This window comes from Ranitomeya variabilis, chromosome 8 (genome assembly GCF_051348905.1).
Source record: "Ranitomeya variabilis isolate aRanVar5 chromosome 8, aRanVar5.hap1, whole genome shotgun sequence".
In the NCBI taxonomy this organism is placed as follows: domain Eukaryota; kingdom Metazoa; phylum Chordata; class Amphibia; order Anura; family Dendrobatidae; genus Ranitomeya; species Ranitomeya variabilis.
This window is the reverse complement of record NC_135239.1, coordinates 143,849,383-143,861,804: the sequence shown is the minus strand read 5'-3', so window position 1 is coordinate 143,861,804 and position 12,422 is coordinate 143,849,383. Positions and strand designations below refer to the sequence as shown.

General features: G+C 40.4%; 1 protein-coding gene across 4 annotated transcripts in view; it reads left to right on the top strand.

The window, feature by feature from the left end:
- The window catches only part of XPNPEP3 (X-prolyl aminopeptidase 3), a 180,678-nt gene that overhangs the window by 100,686 nt on the left and 67,570 nt on the right, over positions 1–12,422 (top strand). For all 4 annotated transcript variants that reach the window (XM_077276083.1, XM_077276086.1, XM_077276084.1 and 1 more), the window contains one exon: positions 12,152–12,335. In XM_077276083.1, coding sequence (XP_077132198.1) covers positions 12,152–12,335 — 184 coding nt within the window. The remainder of the gene's footprint in view (positions 1–12,151; positions 12,336–12,422) is intronic.

Sequence of the window (12,422 nt, the reverse complement as noted above, 5' to 3'; positions counted from 1 at the left end):
CTTGCTATTGTAAGGTGATATTAAGCCAGGTTAATAGTGGAGAGGTGTCAATAAGACACCTCTCCATTATTAATCCCATAGTAGTAAATGGTTAATAAAACACACACACATTATGAAAAAAGTATTTTAATGAAATAAACACACAGGGTGTTTTAATAGTTTATTATACTCTTAATCCAAATGATGACCCTCGTTCTGTAAAAAAGGAAAAATAAAAAAACAACAATATCCCATACCTTTCCGCTGTTACAGTCATGTCCCACGCTGTAAATCCATCTGAAGGGGTTAAATAATTTTACAAGCAGGAGCCTGATAATGCAGCTGCCCCTGCCTGTAAAAACTGGGGAATGAATGGAAAGCAGGGGAACATAGGCTACCTAGACTTGCGGTGCTGCGCCCCCTGCTGGTATAACCTCAGATGAACTCGAGCGTGAGAAAATATTCAGAAAAATTCCCACGCTCAAGTTCATATGAGTTTATGCCAGCAGGGGGCGTAGCTCCGCAAGTCTAGGTAGCTACGTTCCCCTGCTTTCCATTCATTCCCCAGTTTTTACAGGCAGGGGCAGCTGCATTATCAGGCTCCTGCTTGTAAAATTATTTAACCCCTTCAGATGGATTTACAGCGTGGGACATGACTGTATGGCGGACAGGTATGGGATATTGTTGTTTTTTTATTTTTCCTTTTTTACAGAACAAGGGTCGTCATTTGGATTGAGCGTTTAATAAACTATTACAACACCCTGTGTCTTTATTTCAATAAAAACTTTTTTCCTAATGTGTGTGTGTTTTATTAACCATCTACTACTATTGGATTAATAATGGATAGGTGTCTTATTGACTCCTCTCCATTATTAACCTGGCTTAATGTCACCTTACAATAGCAAGGTGACATTAACCCTTTATTACCCCATATCCCACCGCTACACGGGAGTGGGAAGAGAGAGGCTAAGTGCCAGAATAGGTGCATTTTACAGATGTGCCTTTTCTGGGGTGGCGGGGCGGCAGATGTTTTTAGCCAGGGGGGGTCCTATAACCATGGTCCCTCTATTAATATCTGCCCTCAGTCACTGGCTTTCCCTCTCTGGCGGAGAAAATTGCGCGGGAGCCCACGCCAATTTTTTCCGTGATTTAACCCTTTATTTTAACAGCTAGAGCCCCCAAATTTTGCACACAGACACTTGGAACATTATTAGTGAGGAATATGTTAAAAAACAAGGGATATGAAATGGTTTACTGTATGTAATCTATGTCTCATATCCTGTCGGGTTTGGGAAGGAGATAGCAAAAGCCGGCAATTGAATTACCGGCTTTTAAGCTATCTAGCACTGTATTATATATAAATATATATATATGTGTCTCACTGATATATATATATATATATATATATATATATATATATATATATATATATATATATATATATAGACTGTATATATGTTTTCATGAATATTTGAGCCCATGGATCCATTGTATGTCCGTTTTGCAAGCCGGCGAGAAAATCTCGCTGTACTGATTACATATGGAGGTTTACATGCGCAAAATACGCTGCCACACCCTCCCTACGGATGACATACGGATCACTATTTTGGGATCATTTCTGCGTATTACGGATGTAAAATACGGACCGTATTTCCCTACGCTGTGTGACTCCGGCTTTATATGGAGCATATTTTAAGATGGAGCATCTTATGGGGCCCATCATGAACTTTATGGAGCTCCTGATTCAATATGGATATTCAAAAACACTTAACCTACTGATGTCTCAATTAATTTTACTTTTATTAGTATCTATTTTTGTTTTCGAAATTTACAAGTAGCTGCTGCATATGACTTATACTCGAGTCAATAAGTTTTCCCAGTTTTTTTATGGCAAAATTAGGGGTCTCGACTTGTACTCAGGTCGGCTGATACTCGAGTATGTACGGTATTATCTATCTATCAATAGATATACAGGTCCTTCTCAAAAAATTAGCATATAGTGTTAAATTTCATTATTTACCATAATGTAATGATTACAATTAAACTTTCATATATTATAGATTCATTATCCACCAACTGAAATTTGTCAGGTCTTTTATTGTTTTAATACTGATGATTTTGGCCTACAACTCCTGATAACCCAAAAAACCTGTCTCAATAAATTAGCATATTTCACCCGTCCAATCAAATAAAAGTGTTTTTTAATAACAAACAAAAAAACCATCAAATAATAATGTTCAGTTATGCACTCAATACTTGGTCGGGAATCCTTTGGCAGAAATGACTGCTTCAATGCGGCGTGGCATGGAGGCAATCAGCCTGTGACACTGCTGAGATGTTATGGAGGCCCAGGATGCTTCAATAGCGGCCTTAAGCTCATCCAGAGTGTTGGGTCTTGCGTCTCTCAACTTTCTCTTCACAATATCCCACAGATTCTCTATGGGGTTCAGGTCAGGAGAGTTGGCAGGCCAATTGAGCACAGTAATACCATGGTCAGTAAACCATTTACCAGTGGTTTTGGCACTGTGAGCAGGTGCCAGGTCGTGCTGAAAAATGAAATCTTCATCTCCATAAAGCATTTCAGCCGATGGAAGTATGAAGTGCTCCAAAATCTCCTGATAGCTAGCTGCATTGACCCTGCCCTTGATGAAACACAGTGGTCCAACACCAGCAGCTGACATGGCACCCCACACCATCACTGACTGTGGGTACTTGACACTGGACTTCAGGCATTTTGGCATTTCCTTCTCCCCAGTCTTCCTCCAGACTCTGGCACCTTGATTTCCGAATGACATGCAAAATTTGCTTTCATCAGAAAAAAGTACTTGGGACCACTTAGCAACAGTCCAGTGCTGCTTCTCTGTAGCCCAGGTCAGGCGCTTCTGCCGCTGTTTATGGTTCAAAAGTGGCTTTACCTGGGGAATGCGGCACCTGTAGCCCATTTCCTTCCACACCAGACTCAGTCCACTGCTTCCTCAGGTTCCCCAAGGTCTGGAATCGGTCCTTCTCCACAATCTTCCTCAGGGTCCGGTCACCTCTTCTCGTTGTACAGCGTTTTCTGCCACATTGTTTCCTTCCAACAGACTTACCATTGAGGTGCCTTGATACAGCACTCTGGGAACAGCCTATTTGTTGAGAAATTTCTTTCTGGGTCTTACCCTCTTGCTTGAGGGTGTCAATGATGGCCTTCTTGACATCTGTCAGGTCGCTAGTCTTACCCATGATGGGGGTTTTGAGTAATGAACCAGGCAGGGAGTTTTTAAAAGCCTCAGGTATCTTTTGCATGTGTTTAGAGTTAATTAGTTGATTCAGAAGATTAGGGTAATAGGTCATTTATAGAACCTTTTCTTGATATGCTAATTTATTGAGACAGGTTTTTTGGGTTATCAGGAGTTGTAGGCCAAAATCATCAGTATTAAAACAATAAAAGACCTGACAAATTTCAGTTGGTGGATAATGAATCTATAATATATGAAAGTTTAATTGTAATCATTACATTATGGTAAATAATGAAATTTAACACTATATGCTAATTTTTTGAGAAGGACCTGTATCTATCCATCTAGCTATAGATATATCTATCCATCTAGCTATAGATATATCTATCGATAGATAATACCAAGCCCGATGTTTAGTAATAAACATAATAAAATGGTACATAAAGAGTTAAAGACACACACACACAAAATCTTCGTTAGGCTGGGGTCACACTTGCGAGAAACTCACACCTCAATACCAGGCACTGCTGCCTGCACTTGGGACCGGAGCATTTAGCTGCATAGAAATACATGCAGCTGCATAGAAATACATGCAGCCGCACGCTCTGGTCCCAAGTGTCGGCGGCAGTGCCGAGTATTGATGCGAGAGACTCGTGCGAGTTTCTCTCAAGTGTGACCCCGGCCTTAAACGCAATATCTATTTAATTTATAAAGAAAAAAATTAACAAATGGAGTCGGCTCCTGCGCAGTTTTCTGCCCCAGAGCGGGAAAGCCAGCGACTGGGGGCCAATGTTTATAGCCTGGGAAGGGGTTAATATCCATGGATGTTCCCAGGCTATGAATATCAGCCCGCAGCTGTATATTTAGCCTTTACTGGCTATTAAAATAGGGAGACCCCCCAAAAAAAACAATGTGGGGTCCACCTATAATAGCTAGAAAAGTCTATGCAGACAGCTGTGGGCTGATATTCATAGCCTAGGAAGGGACCATGGACCATGGCTGCAAACACCAGCACTCAGCCGCCCCAGAAATGGCGCATCTGTAAGATGCGACAATTCCGGCACTTAGCCTCTCTCTTCCCCCTGCCCTGTAGTGGTAGCATATGGGGTAATAGGGGGTTAATGTCACCTTTGAATTGTAAGGTGACATGAAGCCAGCTTAGTAATGGAGAGGTGTCAATGAGACACCTATCCATTACTAATCCTATAGTTGTTAATGGGTTAAATAAACACACACACATGCAGAATAAAGTATTTTAATGAAATAAAACACCACACAGTTTTGCCACCTTTATTTTTCTGCCAATCCATGTGATGCCCTCAATCTCCTGAAAAAAAATTGAAAAAAATAAACCAACAGAAATACTCCCTGGTCCGATGCAGTCCATTTAATAACGAGTGTCCCTCGACGATCTCCCCTATAGAGCTGTCACATCAGGAGATGTGACAGCTCTATAGGCCTCCAGTGACACACTGACAGGAGACAATAACTCCTGCAGTGTTATCACTGAGGGTTCAATGAGTTCATGTTCTCACTTTACGGCACTGCTGCGTGAGAATTTTCCAATGAAAAAAATGAAAGTATGAACTCTGCTGAACTCACTGCAGAGGAGGGATACAGTGCGGAGGATTACCTCCTGTCATTGTATCACCGGAGCTCCTGGAGAGCAGTCACATCTGCCGATGTGACAGCTCTCCACGAGAGATCATCGTGGGACACTCGTTATTAAATGGATTACATCGGACCAGGGAGTGTACTGTTGGTTTATTATTATTATTATTATTATTATTATTATTTTTTTACAGGTGATCGAGGGAGTCGAGGATTAGCTGTATGGTGAGTATATACTGTATGTTGTATGTACTGTATGTACATGTGTGTATGTGTTTTGTTTGGTTTGTTTTTTACACAGTAGCCGTATGATTGGATTACTACTGTCCCATCATTGGCTAGCTTTCACTGTAGCAGGCATATCCGGATGGGACTAGTAGTCCCATCGGACGATGCCTGCCTACACAAGACCCACACACACACACACAGATACATGCGAACACAAGCACACAGACATGCACATCTTCTCCGCACACACACATAGTCTCCGCCCACACAATCTTTCTCCTCCCAATCTGCAGCGTTTCTCGCACCCAACTTCGCAGCAAAACCGTAGATCTTTTTAAAACTGCTTTTTTGCTGCGGATTTAACTAAATCAAGGGAAGTAAATGGGTGCAGAAACGCTGCAGATCGGGAGGTGGAAGAGTGTGTGGGCGGAGACTGTGTTTGGGCAGAGACTGTGTGCGGAGATGATGTGCGGGGCTGTGTGCGGGTGTTTGTGTGTATCTGTGCACGGGTGTGCGGGGCTGTGTGTGTGTGCGGGGCTGTGTGTGTGCGTGTGGGTCTGTGTGTAGGCAGGCATCGTCCGATGGGACTACTAGTCCCATCCGGCTATGCCTACTACAGTGACAGGTAGCCGCATGATGGGATAGTAGTAGTCCCATCATCCAGCTACTGTGTTCAGGTGTAAAAAAAACCAAAAACATACACACATGTAGACATACAGTACATACAACATACAGTACATACCGTACAGCTAATCCCCAAAGCCCTCGATCACCTGGAGAAAAATTAAAAATAATAAACCAACAGTATACTCCCTGATCCGATGTAATCCATTTAATAACGAGTGTCCCACGATGATCTCCCGTGGAGAGCTGTCACATCGGAAATGCGACCGCTCTCCAGGGGCTCCGGTGATACAATGACGGAAGGTATCCATCCGCACTGTATCCCTCTGCCGCTGTGAGTACAGTATAGTTTATACTGTCACTTGCGACACCGCTGTATGGGAAAATTCTCACGCAGCAGTGCCATAAAGTGAGAGGCCATTGAACCCTCAGTGATAACACTGCAGGAGCCATTGTCTCCTGTCAGTGTGTCACCGGAGCCCCTGTAGAGCGGTCACATCTCCTGATGTGACCGCTCTACATGGGAGATCATCGTGGGACACTCGTTATTAAATGGATTACATCGGAACAGGGAGTATTTGTGTTGGTTTATTTTTTTTTTTGCAGGTGATCGAGGTCATCACAGGAATTAGGAAATAAATGATGGGAAACTGTGGTGTTTTATTTCATTAAAATACTTTATTCTGGCTGTGTCTTTATTTAACATGTAACAACTATAGGATTAGAAATGGATAGGTGTCTTATTGACACCTCTCCATTACTAAGTCGGGCTTGATGTCACCTTACAATACAAAGGTGACATTAACCCCCAAACTATTACCCCTTATGCCACCGCTACAGGGCAGTGGGAAGAGAGAGGCTATGTGCCGGAATTGGCGCATTTTAGAGATGCGCCTTTTCTGGGGCGGCTGAGATCTGCTGTTTGTAGCCCGGGGGAAGCCAATATCCACTGGCCCTTCCTAGGCTATGAATATCAGCCCGCAGCTGTCTGCATAGCCTTTTCTGGCTATAAATTATAGGGGGACCCCATGCCATTTTTGGGAGGCCTCCCCTATTTTAATAGCCAGTAAAGGCTAAGTATACATTTGTGAGCTGATATTAATAACCTGGGAAGCTCCATGGGTATTACCCCCTTCTCAGGCTGTAAACATCGGCCCCCAGTCGCTGGCTTTCCCTCTCTGGTTTTGAAAATTGCGCGGGAGCCCACGCCGTTTTTTTGGCTTTTTTTTTTTTTTTTTTTAAATTAAGCAGATATTGCGCTTAAGGTCGGGGTCACACTTGCGAGAAACTCGCACGAGTCTTGCATCTCAATACCCGGCGCTGCCACCACCTGCACTCGGTACCGGAGTGTGCAGCTGCATGTATTTATGTGCAGCTGAACGCTCCGGTTCAAGTGTCGGTGGCAGTGCCGGGTATTGAGGTGCGAGACTCATGCGAGTTTCTCGCAAGTGTGACCCCAGCCTAACGCAGATTTTTTCTATCTATCGAAATTTACTTATATTTGTTTTGTGTGTGTAAACGTTATATGAATCACCGTCAAAAAAGCACCATATAACAAAGATAAACTAATTATACACAATAAAACTTAACATTTAATAAATTATCTATAAAAATTCAGACCACATACAACCTTGGACTAGTGTCAATTGTTTGGCTAAAAGATACAGGGTGCACAATATCCCTGGTCTGTTAACTATCTATCCCCTACCTTGTCGCGGAGGTTGGCACCCTATATCCTGCGCAATGGCGTCCCCGCTCAACGCAGGCTATCCCTAAATCACCCTAATGGGCCCTATCATGCAGGAAAGAAAAAAACAAACAACAGCCCGATAAGTGGAGCGCAGATGCCCTCCACAGTGCGCATTGTTCCCCACTGCATCTGAGGGCGCACCTTTTTGAATTCAGTGTGAATCCTATCCTCCTGAATCATCATTCAGATAAGTCTTTTTGAGAAATAATAAGTACATCTCCTGATGAACCGATCTCGGGGAAACGCGTCGAGAATTACATACTTTAGAACATATATTTGCAATATGGGAAATGTCACTGGTGTGATGTCTGAATTTTTATAGATAATTTATTAAATGTTACGTTTTATTGTGTATAATTAGTCTATCTTTGTTAAATGGTGCTTTTTTACGGTGATTTGAAAAATTGTTGCACTTTTAATTCACGGTCTGTGATATAAACATTATATGTCAACATGGTATGTGATGACATTATGGTCTTCAATGGAGTATGTAAAAGAAGAGGTTGGACAAAGAAATTACATCACATTTTATTTTTTTGTTAAATATTAGGTCTTTATTTAGCTTACAAAAAATGCATACAAATCCACATAAGAAACGCATCAAATCCGTGCATTACCTGCGTTTTCTGCCAAGAGAGGAAGAATCTGCGCAGAAAATTCCACAGGCCAATCTGCAACGTATGCACATAGCCTAAAATTTGGCCTGTGATGAAGGTAAAGGCTTGGGGGTGAAGGGGTTAAAGGGTTTGTGCCAACTGCCCTAGTCCCCCAAACCGCCACCTTGTCTTTATTGCTCCCGCTATGTACTTTCTAACAAGCCCCTTTTTATTGCTTAGTGATTGATTTTATGGTTATTGAACAATGTTAAAACTGTGTTTGTGATGTGCAAATTTGTGGGTGCCTAGTTGGGCAGTGACTGGGCGTTGATTTCCCTGGACTAAGACTCCTATTGATCATGTTGTCACACCGCCATGGGAGCGAATGACATGATTTGCAGGAGTGTTGTCACCGCCGTCTTTTTGCAGATCTTTCACAGTGAAGCCGAGTGTACTTTTGCAACCATTTTTTAAAACAAATAATTTGTTTTTCAATTGCCATATTGTGATAACTATATATTTTTTCACCAACAGAGCCTTATGAGGACTTGTTTTTTATCACTTTATATTTCTTTTTTGTGTGCCAGTATGATAAAAGGGCTTTATTTTTGTACTGTATTTTTTATGTTTGTTTCTTTTTTTTTCCTTTGTCCACCATATATGTGTTAAATAATGGGACTGTTTCATAAATCAGCAAAGAAGAAGGATTTCCACCAGCGATAACGACTAAGTGTAGGATTTAAACATCACTTTTATTAGTCCAAAAATAAAAAAACAAGAGTTCCACAGGTGAATGAACACCAGACAAGATTTAATTTTAAAATATAACTAGCAAGCTTCATACAGAATCTCTTTGTTTTTATTATACCTTCATTGCCTATGCTTTTATATATCTTTAGTATATACCTCTGTTTACCGATGACATGGGGTTAAATCACAAAACATGGGAAGCTAATTATGGTATGTCATACAGGTGTTCTGTTGGAAGGAGGTATATAAGCATCGCCTTATCCTTTTGTAACATTCCAATGCTAGGGCTCTCTAGCCGAGACTCGTCGGGTTCTCCTATGGATAAGTGGTGGTTGCCAACATGCTAGTTTTTATTTTGGGACTAATATAAGTGATGTGTTATCATTACACTTATTCGTCATCACTGGAGGAAATCCTTCTTCTTTGCTGCATTGTGTGATACGTCCCAGACTAAGACGGCTCCGTGCATTGATCTCCATTGGAACTTGGAGATCTGACTCTCCTTTCCCCATTCCCTCTGTTTTATAAGTCGGATCATACTGGATAAAGCAATCCAAATTATCTGTACTTTTTTTCCTGTTTTCTTTTATTTTTACCGAATAACAATGTTTTTAGACGCAAGAGATTTTTCCAACATTTTTGTATGTTTTTGTGTTTTTTTTTTTTTTTTTTACATTTTTAAAAATTTCTTGGACTTTTTTTTTTTAAACCTAATATTCCCAGTACAAGACTTCAACTTTTGCTAGTCTGATCGTTGGCCTTACAACCCTGTAACACTTCTGCATTGCAGGGTATTAAACTTGTCATTTTTACATTGACAATACACATGTTAGATGACCTAGCGGGCTACCGTAGCTGGCTGAACCCAAGATTGTCAATTGACCTGGGTTTGCAATGGCATCCATCATCACTGTGCAGTCGTTGATGTTATAGAGCAGATGGGTTTAACCTCGAATAGCAATCTAAATGCCGCTGTCAATATATACAGCGGAATCAAAAGGGTTTCACAGCCATGATTGGTGTGAGCACCTATAGCAGTCGTTGCAACAGAGTGCAGAAATAATTTAGACTTGACACCCTCCTCTGATGATGCCAATTCTGCTTATGAGCCAGTCTCATCATTGTGCAATACATGTACAGTGGTTTGCAGGAACACATTGTCTACTGTGCCATACATGTTTTTAACCAATTCAACAGTCCTAATTATTATTAGGAGTCCTATAATTATAGGTGCACCCTTTTAACTTCAAAACACTAATTAACAGAAATTCCCAGGTATGAGTATAGTCAAGGAACAACAGGGTACTCAAAAGAACACCATTACTTAAAAATTATATTTTTATTGAGAGCATGATAAAAAAAAAAAGTTTGAAAATCCAAAAAAGATGCAAGAATAGAAAAAAGAGGGAGGTGAGACTCGAAAATTGATAGATGCTGCAATATAAAGTTAGGGTTGTATCCCCATTTGTAATATACACCATAGAAAGATCATTCCAAGATTGATCAATATATCAAAGTGCTGGAGTGCTCAGTAAAAGTGCATATGAAGTAAATTTGTCTAAATGAAAAAATATAAGTTGGAAACTAATAACATCAAAATAAACTAACTTATAAATGTACAATCAAATCAATACTAAATCAACTGACACCCGGCGGCGATTGCCCGCACACCTCCCGTGTGCACAGGCGATTGCGATGACATAATAATCTGTCCCTGGTCAAATTGGTGCGGGGCGCATTAACGGATTACTATGTCAGATACGGGTTAACCAGATTTTATAATTTTAGCATTAAACAAAAAAATCTAAAAAAGACTTTTAGTATCATGGCATAAGAAAACAAAAAAATTATTAAGTGGACGTAACAAATAAGGTGGGCGAGTTTCATTCTATTTTCTGTAGACAGTAGAATTATGTGCTTTACCATAAAGCTTGGGCTCATCTGTTCAGAAGACTGTTTCTCAGAAGGATTTTGGCTTCCTCCCGTACATTTTGGAAACTGCAGTCTAGCTTTTTTATGTCTCTGTATCAGCAGTGGGGTTCTCCTGGATCTCCTGCTGTAGAATTTAATTTCAATGAAATGTTGATGGATAATTCACACTGACACTGACACTGATGCACCCTGAACCTGCAGAATAGATTGAATTTCTTTGAAACTTGATTGGACCTGCTTATCTACCATCTGGACTATCCTGCGTTGCAACCTTCCATTAATTTTTCTCTGCGTTTTACATCCAGGGAGTTCATACAGTGCCATGGGTTGTAAACATTTTGATTTTGTTGCACACTGTGGACAAAAGAACATTAAGATCTCTACAGATGGACTTGTAACCTTGAGATTGTTGATATTTTTAAAAAAAAAATATTTTCAAGTCCTCAGACAATTCTCTTCTCCTCTTTCTGTTCTCAATGCTTAGTGTAATGTCCAATTTGTCTTTTTTTTCTCTTTTTTTTGGTATTGTTACAATACACACAAAGGAAATAACCGTGTGTAATTACAATATTATTCTGGGAGAAATACTTCATTTTCTAGAACAATTTCAAGGATGCCAACACTTTCAGCCATGACTATAGATTAACCAAATCTGCCTTCCTCCAGAATCTGGATTTACTCTGGCATCCTGTTTGACAACTGTAATGCACAAATACAACGCATACAGTTCTAGATGCAGATGGACAGTTCGCTTAGTGTACCTATCAAACATTTGGTGTTTTTTTCCACGTTATGCCTTTTCAATGTCATGAGAGCCCCACAGATTGCTTAGAAGCACGCAATTCAGTATGCAAAAGCGCTCCTTGTGGTGTACAAGTTCAAATAGTCTGAGCCATACACAGCTCTGAGTGATCGTTGGGGACCCCCACCAATCTGCAGTACACATAAGGGGATATAACATATAGAACAAATTATATGATAGGTACACTGAAGTGACTCAAATCTAAATAAACATAATATATTATTTTAATTATATTAATGCATATATTGTCGGCTTCAGTTGTATTTTTAAAGAGGGGAGGGGTGGGGCATTTTACTAAAATGCCAGGTGGAAACTGATTGACGAGCAGATCCTTCAATCCCATTGTTTTCAATTAGATCAATCCCACCCGTCTGGTGCATCAGTTGTTGGGTCGGACCAGATTTTTCTTTATATGGTTCACTTTTTACAACTTCTTCAAATAGTGTGGCTTGTGACAGTCTCTCAGACCTGAATGTAGCTCTCAGACCTGAATGTAGCTCTCAAGGTGGAAAAGGTTGAAAACCACTGCTTTAACAAGAAATCTTAAAATTCTAAATTATACATTTTTAATTACATATTTTAGATTCCCCCCCCCCCAAAAAAAAAATAAAATAAATAAATAAATAAATGTAAATCATTATTTTTTTTCTTCATTCTGCAGGTTTACTGCTGCACAAGAAGAACTGTATGAATCTGTGTTGGAGGTGCAGAAGTCTTGCCTTTGTCTTTGCATCCCAGGCGCAAGCTTGGAGAACCTGTATAGTCATATGTTGACTCAACTGGGAATTAAACTCAGAGACCTAGGCATTGTGCAGAAAAGATGCAGTGATGGTCAACTCTTCAAAGTAAGTTTGTTTTCACTATGTATAAAGATAGTTCTACATCTCTTTACTGCTCTGAATACACTTGTCTGGGAACTAGGACATCTGCTC